General features: G+C 31.0%; 1 protein-coding gene across 5 annotated transcripts in view; it reads right to left on the bottom strand.

Moving 5' to 3' along the window:
- Positions 1 to 5,050: 5,050 nt before the first annotated feature.
- The window catches only part of LOC124365722, a 38,484-nt gene continuing 15,997 nt past the window's right edge, over positions 5,051 to 27,537 (bottom strand). For all 5 annotated transcript variants that reach the window (XM_046821689.1, XM_046821700.1, XM_046821725.1 and 2 more), the window contains 5 exons: positions 20,271 to 20,355; positions 18,873 to 18,932; positions 16,074 to 16,110; positions 10,126 to 10,238; positions 5,051 to 8,555 (listed from right to left, as the gene is read on the bottom strand). In XM_046821689.1, the coding sequence (XP_046677645.1) occupies positions 6,724 to 8,555; positions 10,126 to 10,238; positions 16,074 to 16,110; positions 18,873 to 18,932; positions 20,271 to 20,355 (2,127 nt within the window). In that variant the 3' untranslated portion in view covers positions 5,051 to 6,723. The remainder of the gene's footprint in view (positions 8,556 to 10,125; positions 10,239 to 16,073; positions 16,111 to 18,872; positions 18,933 to 20,270; positions 20,356 to 27,537) is intronic.

Genomic DNA, 27,537 nt, shown 5'->3' on the forward strand with positions numbered 1-27,537 from the left:
ACATTCTTTTAATTTAGTAGGCTCTTGTGCTGCGGAATCGTGTGCGGAAGCAGTTTAATTTTTTGGTCTGCTGCAGGAGATTTACAATTTCTTTAGTATCTTAACAACATAGGTGGAAAGGAGTATTGCCCTTTACAGCTACAAAATCTATCGAAGACACGATGGTATGCCTGTCATGATGCATGCAGAGTTGTAAATGGAGTTCCATAAAAGGTTCGGATTTTTAGAGGTATTAAAAGGACTGACACCTTCAGAAATCACAAAAAGAAAGCGGAAGAATTATTGAATGTGTACTCTGAAGATCTTGAACCAGCCGTAGTTGAAGAGTGTCTACATTTAAAACCATTTTTTGGTGCAAAACACTAAATAGAGCAAAACCAGTATCCCCCTGATTGAGATATGCAAGCTTTTGGTGCTTTAGATATGTATCCTACCATTGAAATTGCCCTGAGAATGGTTTTATGTGCTCTTGCTACTAACTGCACGGGAGACAAATCTTTCTCCACTCTCCGTTGTGTAAAAAATTACCTATGGTCAACAACTGGTCACGATAAACTTTCATCACTGACACTGCTGAACATCGAGGGGAGGCTGACTCAGAAGATTCAATATGATGACATCATAGATATATTCGCCCGGCAAAAAGAAGAAGAAAGGTCCTTAAAAAAAAAGAATGTGCAGGAGTGCTTATATGATTAAAATAATGGGAACTATTTCCTTCTTCTATTTGCACTAGTATTCGTCTAAACTTATAAATACACTTCATGTGAGTCAATAAAGGTTACACATTTTCCTTAATTTCAATTTATGTTGTAAGTATGATTTTTTCCATTTTTCATTTTCATAGCTTTTACATACTTGTTTGTATTATTTTAGATAAAATCTTATATAATCAAACGGAAAAATGTCATTTTTTATACTAGTACAATTTACTATTTGTACATACAAAATATATAGTTTTACTTTAAAAACAGTTTTTGTGTCACATTATCAAAATACTTTATGTAAGCTGTGTTTCTGCAATTAAACATATTCTATAACGTATTACAGAGTTTTTTTATTTATTTGCCCAAATGACTAATCTGAACAAAACCAAAGTTATTAACCAATCTTGTGTTAATACATAAACGGAATTTTGTTAAGCCAGAACCAAGTAAATTCCTCAAAAATCTTGCAATGATAAAATTCCATTGTGGAGTGGTGTTTAAGCAATTAATGTCTGGTATAATATAATTTTCTAAGAAAAAGGTTTTTAGGAAATTAACTTTAACCAGATTAGGGGGTGGAAAAATTATTGGGCCTATGGGTGCCAAAATACTAAATTTGGCCCTGGTCTTTACATTTAAAAATTTTGAGCCCCTCACCAAATCCCATTTTGAAGAAATGGGCAAAGTTGTAACTAACAAAAAAGTTTAAAAGTTAACCCCTATTTCCTAGAAATGTATCCTGAGTTCCAACCCTCCATCTTTATCCATCAAAAACTGAACAGATTGTATCCATACTTTTAACTCACACTGTATATTTAGGAAAATATTGTTCCACAATGATGCCCAGTAACATTACTTTTCGTAATAAAGGTCTTATCCCAAACAGCTTTGCTGTTGTTAAAAAGATGTATTTGGTCAAAAATATTCTCAAAAGTAATGGCAAAAATAGTTTATTTTTCTATTATAGGTATTATAGTTTGTGAAAATGTCATAACTGTTATATATGAAGTAAATTGTTATTTTTAAGTTGTCTAAAATGCAATTTAAAACACATGAAAGAAGCAGTCAGCTTTGGCTACAATAATATATGTTTTATATTATATACCTTTTTTAAAGACAGAGAAAATTGTTGATCATACCTAAATAGAAGAATAATAAAATTGAAAAATATTAAATGTGATAAAATGTCCATATTTGTGGTGCAACCTGGTGAGGAGTGATATAGTTTGGCCAAGCTGTGTAACCAACAAGTAACTATGCAGTCAGCCTCGAAGATGATAAAGTCTAAGGGACGTTCTCCTTTATGATTCTTTCTAAATTCGGAATCAGGGGAATTATTCTTATTAGTCACAGTGTTTTATCTTTCAGAATTGTATACATTGCAGGTGATATTAGCCCGGGATGATAGTTAATAATGAGTAATTTCTAAAACTAAATTCTCCTGAAGTTCTACACGTGACTCATTTCTAATTGGGTAAAATTATTGGTAATAATTGTATGTGTGTGTGTCTGTATATATATATATATATATATATATATATATATATATATATTCATCACCTAGTTCTTTAGGGCTAATCAAGCCAAGTAGTTTACTTTATTACCGTTAGAAGAACAATTTATTTTAATTACTTATTGTCATTTCACAGAACAATTCACAGTTATTGTCATAAAGGGTTTGCATTGAGCAAATAAGTAATTAGCCATATAAATTTGTTTAATTTAATTCATTCTTCATCTCCCCCAACTTACTATCCTGCCATTACGTCATGGTGATATATCTTATAATCAGGCCTAAAGAGAAGAAGATAAGGATATGAATTTTTTACAGTATATACATGAAAGATAATTAATTATAGAAAAAATTAATTTCCTAACAATTTTATTAATAAACATTTTTCCAAATTTCATTCTATTAAAAAATATAAATTTCCTGTCATAAATAATTACAAAAAATATACTCCTTGACGCTATATCTCATGTACATACCATAAAAAATTCCACATTTTTATCTTCAGCCGTTTTTCTTTGAACCTGATTACACAATGACTTAAATTCTCTGCTTTAAAATTACCTTACATTTCTCATGGAGTGATAAAAAAAAGTGTTCTCTACTTTTTCTGTCTTAAAGGGTAATTATTTTAAAGGCCAAGGAAATTAAAAACAATATCCCAACAAAAAACTGATTGAATCGCTTTAAGCTCAATTTAACAGAAACACAGAGTGAACTTTTTGAAGAATTGAAACTCATAAAGTGAAAGAAAGATAAACCCAAGCACTGGTACAATAGTACACGTAACTATAAATACATGTATTTTAAGGTTTATAGATTCGCTTTATAATTTTTGGCAATGTAATCTACAGGGGATTCACAGATTTAAGTTTGAAATGAAGAAAAGTAATATTAGAGAACTGATGTTTGTGCCCTACAGAGAAATATACATATTGACTTTAATGGGATGGGTTTATTATTATAAGCTCAAGTTGCAAATGTCCAAGTAACAGTACAGCAGTTGGTAGATGATATCTCTGCCTCTGCATGTACCCCTTCATTGAGAAAACGTGATTTATTCGTAACACCTGTTTTAATAATATTATACGCAATACCCTTATTAAATATTTAATTTTTTTATAAATATGAAAACAATGGGAAGCTTAGTTTCTGAAGAATAAAAACAAAACAGAAAGAAAGTAATAAAATACTGATCAAAGAAATAAAAGAACAGTTTGTTAATACTTATCCATAAAAGATAATTTGTCAAAGAATAGTAGATAAGACATGTTTGTTGTGACGAAAAAGTATATCAGATGCTCTCTTCAATGTAAAGAAATAAATCAAGTAATATTAGCCCAAAAGCATTCAATGGTATTTTCTTAGATCTAAGCATTTAAATCTATAAAAATAAGGTTCTTATAGAAAGTTTAGCGAATCTTTGGTACAAACACGTTCTTAGTTTCAATTCTTTCTCTCAGATAAAATATTAAATACATCTAAATTAAATATTGTAAGTACAATTGTTTTATGCAAGACAAACTAATTTTGAAGAGGAATACATTTTTCGAATAAAGAGCTTATGAATACACTTTATAATAGTGTTTGTAAAATGCTGCTTGATTAAAATATTTTATTTTAAACTGGTTTAATTTGTAGTATATTAAACTTAAATAAAAATACAGTTTCTCTGGTTCAATAAAAATTACAGTTCTAAATAGCTGATATATAAATAGAATTAATGCTACGGTGACTGCAAAACCTCCTAAAAATTTCTGTAAGAAATGCATTGGAATCATTTTAAACTATTCTAAAAACCAACAGACTCCATGGAAACTGAATAATGTTAGCATGCAATATTGATGTAATATTTGTTTACCCTACTTACATACTTTACAGAGATGCAGCAAAAACTTGAAAAGCATTTTACTGCGTTAAAAAAATATATAATTACATTTCAATTGGTTACATTAGTTTGGGTTTTTTCAATTATCTCAAAAACATTAAAGAAAATAGATAGTGATATTCTGAAACTACATGGAATTTCGGACATGGAGTTATTGTATTATGATATAATAATCCAGAAATAGCAAGTTAAAAGGTGATAACATTACAACATCAATATAAAAGCTTTATGACGATGACACAGTCACCATCTAGCTGACAAAAATGAACTGTGATGTGGTGTTTACAAGAGTTAAGAAAATGTTAAGAAACAGTGCAGTACTTTAAGTTAAAGTAACATTTTTTAAATTATAAGAATAAAACATGGTAAAATTACGTTATCAATTAACTCCTTTAAGGAGATTTAGTTTTGTATTGTTTCCGTTTGTAAAACTTATGCAAGTGTTTTAAATTGCATTAAATTTTAAAGATTCCAAGAGGAAGAACAAACAATAACATCAAAATAGAAGGAGAAGGTAGGTTTGTGGCTAATGAAAATCAGTAGAGGAAAAATGTACAGTAAGAATCCCAACAAAATGCATATTACTTGGGACAAATGGACAATATTTACAGATTTTGTTTTGCATTGTACTTTAACAGCGAAAAGCAATTTAAAACAGTGTATGCTATGTGATATCACAACAGGAAAGTAAGTATACTAATGTTTGCACTAATAAACCTTTGGAGCAATTATTTTACCGATAATGATGAAATATAAATCTTTTTTATATAGCAAAAGTTATAATAATGCTTTAACAATGATAAGTACGAGTGTCAAAATTGGTCTAAACCATAGTGGTAGACTTTATATGTACACTATTAAGTCATCCTCTTAAATATATTTTTACACTCTTACTTACTGTTTAATATTTTTCATTCATAATGCAGAGGATTTATAAAACCATGCTAACAGTTTAATAAATTAATTATGCTTTATTTACACCAACAAAATAAACAAACAAACCAGAAAAACTAGAATGATAAATAACTTTTATCAATACTTTATACAATAAATTAATATCAATATCTTTTTGATAAAAAACATACTTACTGAAATAAATAGCTTGAAAGACAATATCAGATAAACAAGTATAAACAAAGTATTGATAAACTTTAAGATAATATAAATAATGTCACAACAATTTAAATTACATCACTTCATCTAAAACTAAGAGAATAATGTAAAGAAAATATAGAAAACAAGTATATGAATTTAATGGTTATTCTAGTTTTATTTCATCATTCAAGACATCTTATTGTTACAAAAGAAAACAATAAGAACAATTTAAATTTCTGAAAATAATGCCCATTATAAAAATCCTTTTACTCATTTATTGAAGATATTGACTATTATTATTAATCCATATTTATAAGATCTGGATCAAGTAATCAAAAATGTATAGTAAATTGATCAATTCATTTCAATACAATACTTATGGTAGGAATAATCGTTTAATCAGTTACAGACCAAAAAAACCATGAACATTGATGTAGCGATGTCTTTAAAGCTATATAATACTTTACTGTCCTAAACAATGCTTTAAAAAAATTAAAAAAAGATTACTTTAACAATTAGCTTTTGAAATAGTTTTTGGGATGGATATTTTTTTTAATATCATTATTGAGTTTAAATATATTTTAATTCGTTTCAATACTTTTTTACTAATTAACTTTTGTTTTAATAATTATGACCATAATCAATTCATCTTTAACATTACAATGTAATAAAACGAGCTTTGATAATTAATTTAGAGTGTAGAGCATTGAAATGGATGCTTAAAAAAAAACATTTTCTCATTGTTAAACTCTATAAGAAATCTCAACACTGAGCTCTCATACCTTCGTTATTAATGAACATATAAAAAAGGGCAAACAATTTTAAATTAATTTTTATATAAAAAATAATGGTAATATACAGAGTAGTAGTTGTAGAAATACAAGAAAAAACAAAGTTAACCGCCATTTCGGAAAAGTTTCTAAAAGATTGAGACACGTATTTTTAAATGCCTCTAAAAACAAAGGAAAGATTCCTCATTTAAAGTTTGCTGTCAGATATTATATGTTTTCTAAGATCACAATGGTGGCCCATTACAATAATAGAATTGGGAAGTTTAATTGTTTTTTTAATGAATGTTATCACTGTCAATTTATTTATTAGTATATGTACTTATTTATATGCAATCTGCTGGTAACCCAGTACACTAACTGTATTTATTAGTTTCAAAACAACAAATTGCAATGGTTTTGAACTAATTATTTTCAGTATCTATAAATCAGCTCTATATTAATAGTTTATAACTTACATAATTAGTTAACATACATTATAATCTGACATTACAAATTAAAGTAATAAATAAACTGTTTTGTTTTCATCAATGACTGAAAATATTAAGATGACACTACACATAATATTAGAATCTACATGATATGTTCCAATTTTAACCATTATGGCTGCTAAGAAAATATCTATCAGCCAAACTGATTTTCTTCAATTATTCTCAAACATTTTGATAACAGAATGTTAAAGTTTGTATTCAAAGGTTTCTCTATTTAATTAATATAGAAACACTACTGATACACCTAATTAATTTCTATTATTTCAATGTTTTGTTTGTTTGTTATATTTGAATCCTCTATTTCCAACTTATCATCAATACCATCTATTTCTCGATCTTCATCAGTAATATTTATTTCTAAAGTCTCAGGTTCATTTTCTTGAGTTGGACTAATACATGAAGACATCCTCTTTTCTGCTATAGCTAGGTCAGACATATACACACTTGTGCTTTTTACTTTATCTTGGGTTGTTATTGTATTTCTATCATGATTATCTTCTAAATGTAAATTGGGTTCACATAATATGGGTTTTGAATGGCTTATATCATGTTCTGTACCTGAATCTTGACTTTGATTTTGGTGTAAGGCTTTAATACTACTTTCTACTTCAGAATCTAATTCTTTTATCTCCAAGCTGTTTTCTTTTGATTCAGTATCAGGTAACAGTATGTATTTACAAGTGTTTATACTCTCACTTATTTTAGCTGCTGTTACTGTATTAACATCTTTTTCTGATTGTACATCATCGATTGCAATTTTAATACTTACATCATCAGGATTTGATTGTTTAACTTCAGACAGCAAATTAACAGTATGAGAACTACCTTCTAATTTTGAGTTCATTTCAACGCTTTGATCAGTTTCCAATGAATCGGTCTTAGCTACGTGCAACAAATTAGTTTCAAAGTTTTCAGATAAAATGTTATTATGGTGTGTGGATGATTTGGATTTTGTATCATTAATTTCTGTCTGCGTTATGTCTTTTTCTGTACAAATAATTTTTTTGTCTGAAGAAGTTTCATTTTTTGTAGAAGTAATGTCTTGCACTTGTTCAACTGATGGCAATGTTGAGTCTTTCCCTACAATTTCTTGGTCTCCTTCACCAGATGGTAGAAAAGTACTGGCTTCAGAACTGTTACCATCACCTACATTCGAGTCGGCCTCTTTACTTGTCTTGGAAAGTAACTGATATTCATTGACACTCCCCTGAATTTCTGTTGACATTTTATGTGAGTTTTCTTGATTCTTTTTGGCCAACTTAGCACTTTTAATTCTTTTACGAATATTTCCACATATCTTACTTGTGGAAACAACTTTCTTCACTTCCTCACTCTCCAACCACCTTTGAGTCCAGCTATTCTTTGACTGGTCTGCTTTCTGTTGAGATTCTGAATTATTCTGTACATCGTTTTCCTTTGGTACATAACTCTGAGGAACTGATTCACTTGTTACACTTTGTTCATTAATGCAACTATCACTTTCAGGAACAGTCTTTGCTTCAGACAAATCACCACTTTCTTCATTGTTACAGTCAATCTTGGGAGACTTGTTTGGTGGCTCGGTAACTGTCTTGTTTCTAAAATAATTTGGATCATTTTCATCAGTTAGGTCTATAGTAACAAGTTTTGGAGTAATTACAATTACATCATCATTTTTACGCTTCTTCTTTCTAAAATTTCTCACTGGAGTAATTTTTTCACCTAAGCTTTTTTTGTTCTCCTGCGATGACTTTGTTTGTTTATCTACCTGATTTGTTGTGTTTTGGTTTGGGTGATCTAAGTTTTCGCTCTCATCTTCTTCAGGATTGTTACTGTTTTGAAGCAGAGCTCGGATGGCTCTAGCTCTCATCTCAAGCTCCAATATCTCCAGAAGATTCTTACCTCCAGCTTCTACAACAGGCTCTTCATAATGTTCTTCATCAGAGCTACTTTCCAGTGAACTGTTATTTTCTACTACTTGGACTGTTTGTTTAGGACCAGATGTTTCTTTAATGACAAGAATCTTTTCTGGCTTTTTATTTCCATCCTTAACAATCTTCTTCTTGTGCTTTATTTTGTGCCGTTTTTTCGATTTACCTGAAAAAATTAAATCAGAGTAGTTTATACTGTAACATTAAAAATTTAGAATGCATAGACTCGACATAAAAATATTCTACTTGATAAAATTACACTATCTAGTTTGGTTTTAGTACCGTTGTTAGTATCTAAAATGATTCTATTGTATTGTTCAGAACACTGATATGAGTACATGACTAACATTGCCACACTGCCTGCATTTATATTTCTAGACACTGCCTCCTTACTTCAGTTTTTATTTATTCATTTAAGTTACCAATTGAACATTTTAGGTGGGACATTACTTTGCCACTCACAGAATTAGACTCACATTGTGAAATGACAATTAATGATCAGCATAATATTAACACTCCTGCGATTTTGCTATCCTTGAAAAAAAAAGACACTTGTACTTCAAAATTATTATGATTATGATTGAATAAAAAGAAGAAAAATTGTACACACTTTGAAATATTTATTGAGTTCTTGCCCAATATATGCCTACGCACAAAACTCCCCTATATTACAAATTATAATACTTTATAACTAGAATGATATTTTTATAGTAGCCTATACTGAAAACAGTTTACTCAATTTTTTTGCAGTAAACAGAATAACCAAGGTTTAGACTCACATCTTAAAAAGTAACAAAAATAATTTTCAAATGTCTTGTGAAGTGTTAAAGTGTGTTTACCATGTATATCTTACAGTACATCTTTCATGTACTTGAGTCAGCACGCTCTCACATTACAGTATTAATGGCAATTTTGGGATCCGGAGACCAATTTTATTTCCATTTTTAGTTTGTAATTGTATATTACAATAAACAATTTTAGCGCAGGTTCGAATCCTGTCTGTGACTGTTGCACTTTTTTTGATAAGATTCTCGCACAGGCCAGTGGCCCATGAGGACGGGCAGAATAAGGCATAAAAGGAGGAGAAAAGAAGGAGCTAAACAAAATTATCTCTACTAAATTACAAAATTCAATTTATGCCAAAGAAGAGTAAACTAGGGTTTTCTTGGGTGGTAAATAAATAAAGTATCAAATTAATAAGTTTCATATTAAAATAATAAAGGAAAATATTTAATACATTTTTTCCCATTCAATATAGTTAATTGTTTGAAACAAACTATAAAGGACTAAAACAATTTATTTTTCTAATTAAACTGATTATTTCGAAACGTTGACCTCACTCTTAATAAGTTACATTAGAAAAGTGAACAAGAGTGGATATCATGTCAATTTACATCTGTCAAAATGTAAAATATCTATTAGAGAAGATCTGCAAAAGCTTAATATATGATGAAATTAACATGTAAATATTTAAACCCTTAATACACTACATTGATACTAAGTACAGAGTCACGTGCCTGATTCCATGTAGTTTTGCTGTGATAGTATTGCCAGTTTTGCTATACATGCCTTTGTTTTATTGTCTAAGATCCACTGGCTAATCAACAGTTTGTTTTCAACTGGGCGTGATTTAGCACAGAATTAATCATAAACTCATATTCCTACGATAATCATAAATTCATACAAGTCTGTAATATTCAGTACATGTTGAAGAACTCCACAAAACTAAATCTCACCTCCAGAAGTATTTTTATGCTTGTTTGCTGAACTACTGACCATCTCACAATCAGGGTCTACAAGCACCACTTCCTCTGAGTTATCGGAGATGTCCGAACATCCTTCTTGTTTTCTGCAAACAAAAGTTACGTCCATAAGTCAATTCATAAAATATTATAATAGTCAAACTTGGATGTTTGAAATTAAATTAAATCAGTAAAATATTCTATAAGTTGTATTTTTATTACATTCATTATAGTTATAATATATGAGTTACACTTTTATTCCCAAAAAGTGTATAATTTTAATATTTTCTTCATATCAAATATTTCAAATTTTTAGAAGTGGGCACATTGATTTTAAAATTTTAATCCCAAAATTTTCTTAATTCTAATGTCAAATAAGTGTTATGAGTTTTAGTTCTTCTTCTTTACAGTTATGTTAGTACAGATTGTTGGATCTATAACTTTTAGAGGTATTATGTTATTAGCAATTCACAATTCTTTTGCATTTTAAATTGATTCAGAAATAGACTCTTCCTTTTTTCAGGATCACCACATGAAACTTATTGCAGTTCTGACCTTTGTACTCAATTCATGTACTGATTTATGTAAATTAAATGTGTTAATGTTTAAGACATATCAAAACTAACGATTGAAGAGTTAATATAGTTAATTTGACTTCATTAAAGTTTTAAACTTTCTGATCTGCAGAGGTTTATGTCACTTGATTAACTGCTTTCAGAGAAATGCTTCTTGTATTTGCATATTATATATTGATCTGAGATTTTGTACTTGTGTCATATTAATATTGTTATGAAACGTTTAATATCATAATCACAGTAATCAGATCAACCACAATTATATAGTAGATAAGTAGTTGTCAAGCTCCTTTCATTGCGATGATGCATTGTGAGTTTCAGAATGGTCCATTATCCTTCAGTAATAGACTGTTATCAGTTTTACATGTTACGGTTTTTTAAATATCAAATAAAATGTTCATCATTTATACATATGTATCAAATCACATTGTATTTGCACCAGATACTACTGAAATTATATCAATATTGCAATTCTTTGTTTGAAGTTTGTTTTTAACGATAGGAGGATTGTGAAGGAAATAGGATTTTATTTCTGGACATTTGCCATCGTTCAGTGATACAATACAATCAGTAAGTGTTATTTATTGTGAGAAATGAGAAAGTTTATTGTCTTTAAACATAAAATATGCAATCGACAAAGTAATTCTATGCTAAAGCTTAAATCCCACTATTATATATTGTGTACATTAACAAACTTGTCTAGCGGGCTTAGTCAATGTTACAGGTAACAATTATTACATTCTTTCATCAACCAGGCTTAGCTCTAATTTAGCTAAAATTTAAAAATTTAACAACGATATAACAAAAAAATTTACAAAAGGATAAATTGTAATAGATAAATTATTAACAATTAAATAAATAAACAGGGGGTACTACACTAATTTTAAAATCTTAAGGTACTAATATCACAGGCCAAATAACTTTGTACAGAGTAAAACGCTTTATCTTTGAGCCAATGTTCTAAAACTGCCTTAAATCTTTTTAATGTTACATGCCATGCCTCTTGAGGCAGTTTATTGAACATCTTTAATTTCATAATACAGTGACTACTTCTAGTTTTTTCTAATTTTATTGGTAACATTTTTATCATATGGTTTTTCCTAGTAGGATATCTGTGAACTTCTTGTCTAACCCTGAGTGTTTGTAGATTTTCTTTAACATCAACCAAGCAACAGTAAATGTATAGGCTAGGTAGAGTCATTATCTGTAGTTCTTTAAAAAGAGGCTCACAGGACTCTCTTTCTGGGACATTTTTTATTACCCTTAGGGCTCTCTTTTGCCATATGAAAACCTTTTGAGAACCACAGCTATTACCCCATAGTGTAATGCCATATCTAAGATGAGAATGGAAAAAGGCATAATAGGTAGTAATTAGCATATTCGTTGTCACAGAATTCAAAAGCTTACGTAAAAGAAATGTGACTCTAGATAATTTTTTGCATAACTCTTGAATGTGTTGGTCCCAGCTCAATCTACTATCTAGGTGAAGTCCCAACAGTTTTACAGGCTTTACATCTTTATAAATATAGTGAGTCAAGGAAAAAATATTTTTTTCTGTTTTGTTACTATTTACAACAAGGTTGTTTGCTTCAAACCATTCTAATGCAGTTTCTATGGCTTGTGTTTCGTCCTCAAGCAGTGTATCCAAACTTTTATTCCAGCTCAAAAGTATAGTATCATCAGCGTATAAAACTGATGGGCAAGGTAAATTAAAAGCTATGTCATTCATTGATATGATGAATAAAAATGGTCCAAGGACAGATCCTTGGGGGACTCCTGCATTCACACTTTTAAAACTTGATTTTTCTTGGCCCTGGACCACCATTTGTTTTCTATCGTTAAGGTAAGATGCTAATAAATCAAGTTCTTTATTCTGTATTCCATATGCAAACAGCTTTTTTACTAATAAATTGTGCGAGATACAGTCAAAAGCTTTTGTCAAGTCAATTAAAGTAGCAGATGATATTAATTTGTTCTCAAAATTAAAAATAACTTGTTCCACAAGTTTTTCTACTGCTTTTACTGTATTTCGCCCCGGTATGAAACGAAACTGTTCATTACAAAAGAGGCTATTTTCAGTGAAATAGCCGCTTAACTGTTGCTTAATACAAGACTCCAATAATTTACTAAAAATGGGAACCAGAGATATTGGTCGATAGCTTGATGGGTCATTTTTGTCTCCTTTTTTAAATATTGGAGTAACTTTAGCTATCTTAAAAGAACTGGGATATACACCTTTCTCTAATACCCTATTAAAAAGAAAATGTAGGGGCTCTAAGATTATTTCAATAATTTCTTTAACAATAAAGTTTGAAAACCCATAGTAGTCTTCACTACGAGATGTACTTAGATTTTGCACACTTTTTAAAATATCAACTTGTCTAATTGGTTTCCATTTAAAATGTTTTCCATCCTCAGAACAATTTGTGACATATGTATTTACATAATCAATGGCTTGATTCTCAGTTACATTTCTATTAGAACTACTTAAACCTAACTTACCTACTAAATTAACAAAATAATCATTAAACGTTTCAGAATCAATAACAATAACTTGACTAGAGCTGTTACTACCATTGCCATTATTTGATTGAGCTTTAACTATATTCCAGGCGGCTTTACATTTATTTGAAGCATTGGCAATAAAGTTTTCATTGGCATGTTTTTTTCCTAAAGTTATTTTGTTTTTGTAAATTCTTTTTGCATTAGTATATGCTTCTTTATGTTTACTTTCATTTATTGTACCCTTACTGTTCTTGTACCTGTCATAAAGTAAAATGATGAATTCTTTCATTTTTTTCAGTTCTGGTGTAAGCCATTTAATTCTTGGCCTGTTAGGATTTTTTAATTTAACCTGTTTAATTCTACAGCATTTGTTATAAGAATTTGTCAAAACAGAAATAAAATATTCACTACCCTCTTCTACATCGGATATACAATATAGTTGCCTCCAGTCTCTTAAAACTAACATGTCTTTAAAGTTTAAAATAGTTGTAGGGGTTAAATCTCTAATATTTTTTATATAAATTGCTTGGATTATGAGGCCTAACTTTATTTGCAAGAAATAGACCATACAGCTTTGCAAACACAGCTGCATGATCTGACAAATGTGGTTCAATAACCCGATATTCTGTATTATCTTTGTTAATATTTGTAACAATATTATCTAGTACTGCATCTCCCCTAGTTGGGTTGTGATTCAAGCAATATAAATTAAATGATCTCAACAAATTCAGGAAAGACTGTGATTCTGAGGTTATTTTACCAATATCTATATTGAAATCTGCTGAAAGTATAATTTTTTTATCACCGTATTTTTTATTAACATGTAATAAAAATAGCTCTAATGAAATCAGAAAGCAATTTACATTAGTGTCAGGTGTTCTGTATAAAGAGGCAATTAAAAGATTTAATTCAGGCAAAAATACTGCTGTTATTTCAAAACCAAAGTCATAAGCAAACATTGTTACATCTAAAATTTTACATTCAGTTTCCTGTCTGATAAATATTACACTGCCTCCTCTTAACAAATGTTTCCTACAGTAACTATCAGCCAATCTATACCCACGGGGAGTGTACAGAGATATCTCTTCTTCACAAAGCCAATGTTCACAAATAGTCAAAATATCATAGCTAGTATTATCTAAGAATAAATCTAGTGAATCAAGCTTATTCCTGATTGATTGGATGTTTAAGTGGAGTATACTGAAGGGTCTGTTGTCTTGTCCTGTTGAGAAAGTTATGGGTCCGTTGCCTCGAGGGTGTTGAGGTCGTTTCCTGAAGAGGGCTCAGTGCCGGGGGGAGGGGGCTGATCTCCACTGATGCTCAAGTTCAGAGCCTCCTCAGTAGTTGTCTTCTTGGTTGTCAGTTCCACAATTTTCTTTGCTAAGAGTCCAGCAATCCATCTTTTCCCCTTCGTATTGAGATGAAGTCCCTGCTGAGTATGTAGGTGTCACTGAACGATGGCAAATGTCCAGAAATCCTGTTTCCTTTAATAATGCAATATTATTACGTCAACCTCCTGTCTGGCCATAAATCACTGACATTCAGTCAGATGTTGGTGCAGTTATTGTGACAGGTCAAATTACGACATTTGAATATTTGCGGGGAATTGGCAGACTGTGACGTCAGTGAATCACATGTTGTCGGAATTGAGATTTATTTAATTAATAACGGAGAAATATATTAAACTTTATACGGGAACAAATTTAATTAATTAAAATGAGTTATATATAACCAAAATTTGTGTTTTACAAAAGTACTAAATAAAATTACGCAGAAAAGCCAATTGTGGGATAAAATGACTTGCGTATTGATGACGTCAGAAAGCACATGTTGCTAAAAATTTAAATAAAAAAGCTTTAGAAAAATAATAAAAGAAAATAGAAAGATTTAAATTGATCAATTATAGTGAACGTGATAAATTTCGACAATTATAAGAAAAGAATCAAATTATATTCAATCGTGAAGACACTGATTTGAACGGGAGAGGGAATGAACATTGTGTGAACCGGTATGCGTAGTTTTATAAGGAGAATCCTTCTTCTCTGTCTGGACTTGAAGCAGTAAGGACGTCTATTCGTTCGTATAGATGAAATTTGAAACTGTACAATAGTGCATTGAAGTTGTAATTAGGGATGGGATGTTGTGTTAGTGAACAAAAATCAAAGCAAAGTGAATAGAATTAGACAGTATAATATAAAATAAATTGACGTCAAAGTCATTTGCTTTGTCTTTCATTGAGTATCCCATCTACAAAGAAATGTGGTAAGTAAGATAATTAGCTTTAAATTAAAGAATATTACTTTCAAAACTTATTTGATTCAAAGTGATTGATAAGAACAGTGAATATTTTGTGAACTTTATTATGATATAAACAATCATATTGATCAGAACTTTCAATAGAGTAATATTAAGGTTGAACCATTATTCAACCTACTTAAAAAACCTGAGATAATATAAACCCAGTGCTAGTGATATATGTAACGTGTAGCCTACTTTCATTATTACAAACTACACTTTCAACAACACCACAGACATTGAAGTTTGATGGTTATTTAAATATCAACTTGGAATAATATGAGTTAGCCAACACGAAGCAAGTCGCATAACCAATGAGGGGCAGCACACTTTGAGTACCGATTGTGAGAAAATTGGGACAACAAACGGGGGCCTGGAACGCAACAAAATCGCACAGCCAACTTGGGACCTGGAACTTAGCAGAATGGCACACGAACGTGGGGAACGTAGCATTATAAGGCATGGGATCCATAGTAACATTTATGACACAACCAGTTTATGATTATAAACCAAGATAACTTTTCAATAGATTTTATATTTACAGTTCAGTAAAAAAATTATACTTACATCACAATTGGTTTTACTGCCATTTTAAATTTTTTATCTGAAACAAAGTAACATTGTTTTTAAATTAAGGATAATTTCTAAACACTGTTTTATTTATATGATAAGTCCCATTAACTATACAGTTATAACAGCTCATATATTAGTTGAATTTCCAGTGGTACATGTATATATGCTTTACAAAATGCTTATTAAGGCCTGAAAATGTGTGCCAGTACAGGAACTAATACTGCCACGTATTGAAACAACACTACTAAACTCCATGTTACATTTGCAGTATCAATGTGAAAGATTATTATAAAATCCATGGTGAAATGAGTGCACATGGTTTGTTTATTTACCATCTTATAATCAATACTCATATTAAATTATATTTTATTAACTTGCCTGATTACATCAAATCATTAATGTACATTCCGTTGGCCAACATGCAACACAATTTGGCACTGCATACGAGAAAACCTTTGCAGGGATAAATTTGTACTCAACACTCTGGTAAGTGGAACACAAAAATTTAGCAGTTTTCCTCACTTTTGTGTTGATGAGAAATTCATCTTGGATTGGATTGGAGAATGGAAACCCAGGCTGAAAGATGTTATGGAAAACTCTTACGGAAAGATATTATGGAGGCAATTAAAAATATTGGATTGGAGTAAAAGAGAACTGTAAAAAAGTTTAACATCGCAAATGACATGTCTGCTTTGAAGGCCCTGTATTTTTCTAAAATAAAGTTAAAATTTTTGTTAATAGTAAATGTTATTATTATTTATAATTTGTTACAATATAATAAGATATATTTTAAATATTAATATGTGTATTTTGTCTTTAGGTCAGACTGAGCACGAGAAAGGCTTTTTCATATTTTGTTTTCAACATCTTTGGTTTTGTTCCTTGTTCAAATTTGAAAACAGTATTTTTAAAAGGATTATTTTTGGTTTGACTGTACAACAAGAAAAACAACAAGAAAAATTAGATGTATTACTTTCTTTAAGATACACATTTATTTATTTCTTTCTCATAGTTAATTTTCCAAATAAGAACTTTAACATTCGTTATCAGTATTTAGAGAGTTGTATTATAGTGATTTTTTTAAATGTTTAGTACACCTGGATCAAATTATTTAAGAAACTTATAAATTCAAAAGTATTTAATGTAGATATATGGGCAGAATTAACCGGTAGATAATAGTAAATGACAAAACAATAAGCTGTGTGGAAAATCAATAGCAAAATGAAAAACTTAAAATTAAATAAAAAGTTAAAAAACTTGCATTCTTTAATACTAAAAAGTATTCAAATCTTGGAGATATATCCAATGATCAGATAAAGTAAGCAACAATTTGTGTTTGGTATTACTTATACACCAACTTTTACTTCAGATAATAAATTGTGACACCACTGAATCTACATTAACTACGCATATTTAAGGAAGTTGTTTTGATTGATAGATTGTATTTTAAAATACTAAATGACTTTTAATTATTTCATAGAATGTACGAGGGCCATCCGGAAAGTAGTACCCGTTTCTGCCACGTAAGGCGCTGACGACGCGAGTAGCCGCCGGTCAAGGTCAGATTGCTTCAGTGGCTTGTCTGCCACTGAAGCGATATTGTAACTTGTAACAGAGAACTGTTACAAGTTCCGTGACGCTAGCATTACCTGTGTTGTTTCTGTGGCAGTTCATAATGTTTAAAAAAAATTGAAAACGCTGCCAGTTGTGAAGTGAGGGCTGTAATAAAATTTCTCAACGCTAGAAACGTTCGACCTTGTGATATTCATCGCCAATTAAAGGAAGTGTATGGAGACAATGTGATGGAAGATTCATCTGTTCGGTGCTGGTGTCGTAATTTCAACTTGGGGAGGGGGAACACACACGACGATGAGCGTTCAGGGAGACCATCTGTCATTACAGATCAACTGCTGAGGTCAGTAGACGAATTCGTGAGGAACGATCGGCACGTCACAATTGATGACATCTGTGAACATTTCCCTAATGTTTCTCGAACAATTGTTCATGAAATTGTCAAAGACCATCTGCATTATTCAAAGAAGTAGTTTAAGGTATGCTCTTTTCAATAAAAATGTTTATATTTGTTAATATTTACTTCTGTGTCTTTATTTCACAAACGGGTACTACTTTCCGGATGGCCCTCGTATAATACTACTTTAAAACATCAAGTTCTAACATAACATTCAAGAAGGTTTTGAGTATAGGAAACCCTTGTTGAGTGATTAATGTTTAACCACAGCTGTTTAAAACAGAAATATATTAAATATTAAGGGGTAAAGCCGATCAAAATATCAAATTTTTTCCATAGGCAATCCATTTGAAAAGAATTTTTAGTTTTGACTAACATGAATATGTTATATGTATTATATCAAATTAAATTAATTTTTGTACCATCAATCAATTAATAAAATTAGTACATCCATAAATAATATCTTTCTTGAGAAATATATCAAGTATAGGAAAGCCTCAAAACAGTAAAAATGGTAGTTACATGTATTTAATGCTACAGATGGTGAACATAGAAAATATAATCTTTTAAGGCGAAAATTTTACTTTCATGAACAAACTAGTCTTGACAGATGTTAGAAATTCGCATAAAAGTACATTGAAAAACAATTCACCCTAGCATACTATACTTCAATAGAATATTTTGATCAATTTTTAATTGATATAGTGTGGTGAGAACCAATTCAAATATGACTAATAAGAAACATCCTTGTGAATTAGATTTGTATCTTCCAAACATGAGTATAAAAAAGAATACAGTAGTACTTGAGGATAAAACATACTTACTTGGAGTTGTTGAATTGTCTGAATGTGTTTCTGAATCAGACGATGAGTTGATTTCTCTCCCTATGAACATAAAAATAGTGTTTACAAAACATGCTAGTTTATTAACTCAAATTATAAATTTTCCCAGATAGAAAATTTAATATATCTAAAACTAACGTACACTTTTAATGTACGAATTATAAGTAATACCAGATATTTAAATTATCAGACATTATGATGTTACTAAGCCAATGAGTAGTTTAAAAATATCATGTTATTTACAACAATGTTTGTTCTTGGATATATTTTGAGAATTAACATGTTCAATTTCAAGTAACTACTATGTTTAGAAACATAATTCCTAATAAAGCTGTAACCAACCACTATCTATGCTTATATAGATTCTAATCTTAGGCAATGTTTCAAGATGATGGAGTTTTTACTTGTTTATCAATTGCCCACACAAACTGTGTGAAAAGACAGTGTGTGATCTATTGTTTGTCTTTCTAATACTTTGTATTGTTCTGTAATTTGATTGATATACATTTTTACCTGGTATGTGATAAATAAATAATATAATGTCAAAAGTCATTCCTTGTAGTCACTTCTCATATGATGTACGGGGTTGATCGGAAAGTAAGTTTCATTAATAAATAAAAAAATACATTTAACTTTTACAGTTTTTGACCCCACTTATTTGTTTTTTGTTTGAAATTGACATAAGAAATCTATGTTCCATCACCAGTGACTATGTGATCACTCTTATTGTTCACTTGACATTCAGTTTACTCCTGTTTCCTTGTAGTGCCATTACTTTGCTGTACGTTACATTGTATAATGTTCATAGTGTAAGTACTAAGTGTTTTATTTGGGACAACATTGCAGATCATAGCACATTATATAGACGTAAATCATGACCTATTATACATTTTCTTTACATTTTTAAGAAAGTTCACTCAATTCTATTGATTTTTAAAAATTTTGTAGCAGATTATATTGTAATTACAAATAATAGGGTTCCTTAATAAAATGCTTAAAAAATCATTTAAAAATTAAAATTTACTTGAATAAATTGTGTTTTAATGAAAATGTAATGAAATACACTTTTTAGGCTTCGGCCATTTAAAATACCACATTTCTTTATCACAAATAAAAAAATATCATTGAAACATGTATTTTTGGTCCTAAAAGGATTGATGAGACCATCATACCATCAGTTTTGTCCAAATTACTCTTAAAATATAATAACAATCTTCAGTTTGGTATTTTGAGATCTAAGCCACAACTGGATTCTATGTTTCTTCCAAAAAGGGATATTTTACAATTTATTAACAATATTGCAAATCAATAAATTGAAAACAGTTCAATTAATTAATACATTATATAGCTAAAGAATTAAAAGTGATATTAACTGGGTACCTTCCAGTGTTGCTAAGATCCTTTTTGTTGACATGCCAAGTAGATGTATCAAACAGTCTGCTTTTAGCTCATCCAATGGTAAGTCCTGAAAACATTGATCATTAACAAAACAGTTAGTTACAAGCTCTAACTTATCCTTTTTACAATGTCTCAAAACCATTACTTTGATATATCTCAAAATAGTGATTTGTATAAAATGTTTTAATGACTTAAACATCACACAAAGATAAATAGCAATACGCTGAAGAGTACTGCCATTCTGAAACATCGCTACTATTGTTGTTAAGTAAACGTGTATGAACAAAGTGACTATTGTGAACAATAGTAACTGAATGTGGATATTTTACACTGGTACTTATTGATAAACTTGACAAGGAGAGAAGCTTTTGGTCATTGAAGGTTAGAATCAGCAGATAGTTTTTACATAGACACCAGCTGCGCATACACATCAGCTGGTTACTGCCTCCTTCCACAGAGTACAAGAGCTACTGCTAGCAGAAAACTTCCTGTGACATTTCACACCCTGTTGTACTCAATCCTAATTTATTTTAAATGCAAAAGTAAACAGATTTTGGTGAATGCAGCTTTTCTGGTAATTATGTTTGTGCAAAAATTAAATACTGAAATTTAACTACAGGAAAAATATAAAAACCTTATTCATAGAAATATTAAATGAATTATATTTTTAAACATGGCTAATATTTTTATACATATTATAAAATAACGTACTGGAACATCAATACTACTTATTAGTAATTAGATGTACTCATGAAAGTGTTAAGATTTGCATTAAATTATCGCAAGGACTTTATGACACTCTAAAGAGAGTGTATCTCTCCATCTAGCTAGGCCATACACTTTTTGTACCATCCATTGTTGAGACAGTTTTTAAACTCTAATATACATAAATTATGAATGACCAAACATTTTTACTATCATTTGACTGTTTATTATTCTAGCCAAACATACTTTGGATTAAAATTTATGTCAATTACATCCATGTTTGAAAGACTGAACCTTGACACCCATTAACCCTTTCCAATCTTTTGTTGGATGAGATCTGACATTGCCAATTCATCGTTCTGATCCTATGGTGGGCTGAGTCTGACAACAAGAAATACATACAGTAGAGTCCCGCCAATCCGAACTAATTGGGACCCGAACCTTGTTCGGATTGACGGGAAATTCGGACTAGGCGGATTTTTGTTAAATTAGTACCATTTATCAAACTTTCAAGTGCAATTTACGTGGTTTTAAAACAATTAAATGCATACAATAATCAAATGCAATAAACAATAGTAAGTACGTATTAAACGTAATTAATAATATTACAGCTTCCTGTCTTTGTACGGTAACATCGCGTGGGTCGAAACTGAGTGCCATTGTTTGTGCGTAATGAATCTAGTAGAAGCCACCTGTCTGTGGTGGGGCGGGGCGAGTTGGTCGGTGACCTTGAAAACAGTGTGGCTCGCGCAAAAACTATTGGACTGCCACTACCTCACCCCTATCCCCCTCCACCACCCACCCCGGGTGGACGAGTGGCGAGACGACAGTTTAGTGCAATCTTCCATACGCGCAGCACGTGCTCTTACTGTGTATTCTGTGTTTGTGGTTTGCAGTTTTGTTTGTTCTTTGCTCTGCTCTGTGCGTATATCCGATATCATTATGGCTAGTAAACGTAAACACAAACTCGTGTACGTTAAAAGAAAAACTCGAAGTTCTCAAAAGACTAGACAATGGTGAAAGTACTACTCAACTTTCAATTGAATTTGGTGTCGGTAAAGCGTACGATCAGTGACTGGAAAAAGAAGCGGGCAAAAAAATCGAACAATTTTGCTCTGTTACAAGTGAAAACACTCTAGAAAAAACGTCTCAAACTACTACTGTGTCATCGTATGACAAACTCGATGAAGCACTTTACTTGTGGTTTTCTCAAGAGAGACAAAAAGGCATTCCCATTACCGGCCCTCTTATTAAAGAAAAGGCGCTTCTACTAAACATCCTTATGGGAGACGATCCGTCATTTTCGGCTAGTTGCGGTTTTTTAGATCGGTGGAAAAAAAGGCACGGTATCAGGCAACTGACTGTAACTGGCGAAAAGATGTCTGCAGACAGCAACGCAGCCGCCAGAGTATCTTCAGGAGTTCAAAGAAATTACATCTCCTACTCACCCCCAGCAAGTGTACAACGCTGATGAAACGGGGCTAAATTTCAAAGCGTTGCCAACAAAGAGCCTAGCTTCAAGAGAAGAAAAGTCCGCTCCAGGATTTAAAATGGATAAGCAACGACTAACCGTTATTAGCATGCAGCAACGCTTCCGCCACCAATAAAGATACCTTTGATGGTTATCGGTTAAATCCAAAAAACCTCGATGTTTTAAAAACATGAATATGAACGCTCTGCCGGTTTACTATAAAAACCAAAAGAAAGCTTGGATGGATCGTGCTTTGTTTCAAGAATGGTTTGAGAAACAATTTGTGCCCAACGTGAGAGCCTACAATGAAGAAAAATGGACTGCCTGATAGAGCGTTGTTACTCATAGATAATGCTCCGTCCCATCCGGATGACTTAGAGCTGGTTATTGGTGATATAAAAGCCATTTTTCTACCACCGAACGTTACTTCGATCATACAACCAATGGGACCAAGGAGTTCTACAAGCGTTGAAGCAAAATTATCGGAAAAAAGCTGCTCCGAAGCCTGCTTGAGGGAAAAATGAAGACCTCACAATTCTCCAAAAGCTTAAGAAAATCACGATCAAAGATGTAATTTTCTGGGTGGCAGAGGCTTGGGAGAACACAAGCGTAGGAGCTCTGCAGAAAATCTTGGACAAATCTTTGGCCTGATCTGCAGTTTGTTGAAGAGGTTGTTCCACCGGTAAATGAATGCGAACTTCTTCCTCTTGTAAAAAAAAATACCGCGATGCGAAAATGTAGAGAAGGAGTGTGTTGATGAGTGGACGGCTGTAGATGACAAAGGCTTCGAGGAGTACACAGACGAAGACATCGTGGCACAGGTGCAAGGTGAGTCCCAGCTGATGACTCATGTTAGCAGTGAGGATGAGGGAGACGCCCAAACTACCGATATTGTTCCACACAGCGCAGCTGCAAGTGCCTTTGACCTCGCTCTACGCTACGTCGAGCAACATGCCGCTGCTACTCCCAATGACGTAATGTTCATTCGGCGTTGGCGAAACATTGCATCGTCCAGTCGTTTTAGTGTGTTGCGTCAAAAGAAGATCACTGACTTTAGGTCTTAAGAAAGTGTTGGGTTTTGCAGTGTTTTGTTTTACGTTTTTATCCCTTATTGTGTCCAAGTTAAAGTACAAATTATTTGCTAAGCCTTGCGTTAGGGGTTTGTACATTATAAATACAGTACAGTACAGTACTATGTTTTCATTTATTAACAGTATAAATTCCGTACATGTATGTATCATCTAACGTTTCAAATGTAATTTCAGTTTCTATATGTCAGTAAGTAAATGCTTTGAGAAATAAAACTTACGTTTTACTATAATAACTGGTTTTAATTTATTTTCCTGCCTTTTTAGCAATTTTATATTTTCTCCTAGCCGTGTTCGGATTAGGCGGATTTTCGGATTGGCGGGGTTCGGATCGGCGGGACTCTACTGTACTTGTATTTATCTGATTTCCGATGTGGTTTGTTATTTTACCACTAGAATACATACACAGCTTCTTTTTCTTGCAACTGTAGGTATTTTTAGTTGTATAACGTCATGATTGTTGTGACTCGACATTTTATTTCACTCTTTGTTAACAAAGTCTGCTGCTTCAGCTGAGTCGGCTGCTAAAATGGAATCAGTTCTCATGTGTCAGACAATGCCATCAAAGATGTTTTGTTTCATAGTGACAGTGACAGTAAATTTAGCAATGAAGATGCAAATATTTGATGAAAATCCTCTTGATAGTAGTGACAGTGAATCAAGGAGTTTGCACCCAGGTTATTGTTTCAAGAAATATCATACTATGAAGAAGTATAAATAAAAGTGTTGTTTTTGAGTGTAAATATAGACAAACAAATCAAACATTTTCAGCATGTGAAAGTGGAAAAAAGCAGTATGTCCATGACTACAGATGTTACATTTTTTAGCATTTTGCATGCATTTAAATCAGATCTGGGTGAAATAAATATGAGATTTTAATGTATTTGAAACTAGAGTTAATATGGGTATCATGAAGTTAAAAACTATTACATACTTTGTTTTTGAACTCTTAAACTGGTGAACACATATTTATCACTTCTATATTGGTGACAAAAAACTACTTAATAATAAATTCCCTCAAATATGGCAAGGACGTTTTCAATTTATAATTTTCAAAACTATGCTATAAACTTCATATTATATTAATCACTTAACAGTACATGTTTCTTTAGTAGGCCATAAAGAAAGAAACCAAACATGGATTTTTACAGAGGAGGTAATTACTCTACAGAGGTGTTTGCTCTCATAGCATTCTTTCAGACTTATTTAGTAATTTGTACACAAACCATGAAATTTAAGAGAAACATTGTTTTTAGGTAATTTCTTTTTTTTTAATTTTAGAGAAGCAAAATAATTGAAAGTGAATTTATATCATTCAAAGTGACTATTCTGGAAAATGTGCAAGTTGTATATATGTTTGTATTTATTATAAACTGTGTTTATTATACATATGTTGGATTTTTATTTGAGTGAGTTTGGTAAAGTGCTAAACTGTGCAAAATGTGAAATAAGTCAACAAAAAATATTTTCTAAAAGTACCAGTTAATAACTTTTTAACAACAACAGTAAATAATTGTAATTATTATTTTCTTATTCTGTAGCTTTCACTAGAAAAATGATATATAATATGTTGCACTTTGTTAATTTTTATGGATTTACTAGCAGTTGCCCATGGCTTCGCACACAATTTCCTGTTGAAAAACAATATACTATATTCACGTATTCTTTTTTTATCACATTCTAAACACTCCTGAGATAATTGATAGTTGTTTCTTTGTGAGCCTCTTGGGCGCAATATGAAGGTATGTACCAAATTTCCTGCCTCAATCTTTCGTGGTTTTTGCTAGGTGTTGGTAAGTTATTCAGTACAATTATATATATGGATGAATCTCGATAAACTAATTTGGTTATAAAGAATCAAGTTCGGTCTGTTAAAATTAATTTTTTGACTAAGATATTTCCAGTATTATTGTGGAGTTTGCCTTGTGCTCCGATCAATAAAATTTATCAACGAAAACCAATTTCTATCATAAAGCGTCTTCTTTTGGATCTTTTCATTTACCTCTGATCTAACCAAATTCGATTACCTTATGTGCAAACATTCACGGCTTTGTAAAATGAGGTGGTTTTTATACCAGCGTTTAATAGTCTTTTTTTAGATAGTTTATTGATCATTGGTGCAATCTAAATTTAAAATTAGGTAATAACTTTTTCTATGCAATCTGCACTACACTACTGATCAAGCACTTTACAATAATAACTTTCTAAATTTTAAATGTAAACAAATGTCTCTGCCTTTTTGATGAACTTCAGCCGAAAGTGTTAACAGCTGTTAAAAATCAGTTCACTTTGCATTACATGTTGTAGTGCAGTCTGCCGGATCCAATGTAAAACACTCCAAAATCAACAACTACTTACAAATGAAAAATTAAACCATTCTCGAATTCCATTGAAAACACACACAAAAGTTCATCAAAATCGGTCCAGTCGTTTAGGAGGAGTTCAGTCACATACACACGAACACAAGAAATATACATATAAAGATTATTTACTTTCAACATATGATTGTAGAACTCCTAAAAAACGTGTAGCACTCAATACAGGTGAATATGGTCAGTACTTATAAGGTTAATTAATGTGTTATGATTATGTGTTCATTTATTGCATTATTTTGTATCCAGTTGAGCTATATTCTACATGTCATTGTACTTATTTTACTCTTTTCAAATCATAGTTTATAATTAATTATTCATAAAAGTTTAATATATTTTTAATCAACATTATATTTCAACGGCACTTTTTTTAAGAATTTGTATTCTTTTGACTTTTTTGGTTGTATACATTGAGAATAAAATTCTTGATTTTTGATTCAGCGTATAAATTTGACAATTTGCTTAATAATTTCAATGGAAAAAATTACGACATTGTTAACTGTACTACAGCTTTCAGCTAGTGTTGGGAGAATCGAATGGCATTGGAATATAGCCCGGGTATTCACATATTCATTCGTTTGGACTAACAGTATTCGAATAAAATATTCAAGAGTTGTATTCATATACAAGTATTCATTGGAGGGTTTTAGATGATTTTTTTTATATATATATATATAATATCTAATATTCTTTTCATAGTCATCTAGACTATGAAAAGAATAATAAAGGGGAGATTCATCATTTGCAATAAGTAATTAAAATTTTTCAAACTTGACCTAATGTATAATTGTCCAAATATTTAATTAATAAATACATCTGCAAAAAATAAAGAAAAAATGAATTTTTATTTCATGTTCTTCTATAAAAACAAAATATGATTGAGGTTTTTTTGCTTCAATCTATTTCTACGATAATTGGTGATGAAATCTGCAGTAGAAAACAATCTTTCAGACGGGACAAAAGTAGTGAGTAAACAAATATATTTTTTATTAAGTTTATGAAAAATGCCTTTATTAACCCTAGAACTGTTAATCGACATAATTATGTCGGTTAATGCCGCTTTTGTGGTGTTAACCGTCAATATTTTGTCGATCAAACATTCCCTCGTATAATTATTTTTTATAATATACTCCGGTAACGTATCGATATAATTCATGCACCATTGGATTCGGGAAGAAAAATGCTAAGGAACAGATGAGTTTTATTCCTCTTTGTATTATGGTTATGACGTAGCAAGCTTGTTATTTTGAACGTAAAAGAAAACGCGACGCCGTTTGTTGTGACCGCCATATTGCCGCTGCTGCCGTTCTGTATCACTTTCGTGCCGAGCTGTGGATATTTGTAAGTTTTAATAGTTTTACACGTGTTTTAGTGTCGTATTTAATGTGTAGTGTGTTGTTTGATGTCGTAGTAGTGTAAACATATATATTTTAGAATAAATCAATTTCTATTTACTGAAATATGTTTGAGAAATTACCGGCTTTGTGTAGGCTATGGCAAAATGACTTGGCTAAAATTCATTTCACATAGTTTGTTATTGTTTTCACTTACTAAACGTTATTTATAGCACTCTTTTAACTCTGAAGTAACTATTTATTTTTGGTAAATAGATA

Source organism: Homalodisca vitripennis, chromosome 1 (assembly GCF_021130785.1).
Source record: "Homalodisca vitripennis isolate AUS2020 chromosome 1, UT_GWSS_2.1, whole genome shotgun sequence".
NCBI lineage: Eukaryota > Metazoa > Arthropoda > Insecta > Hemiptera > Cicadellidae > Homalodisca > Homalodisca vitripennis.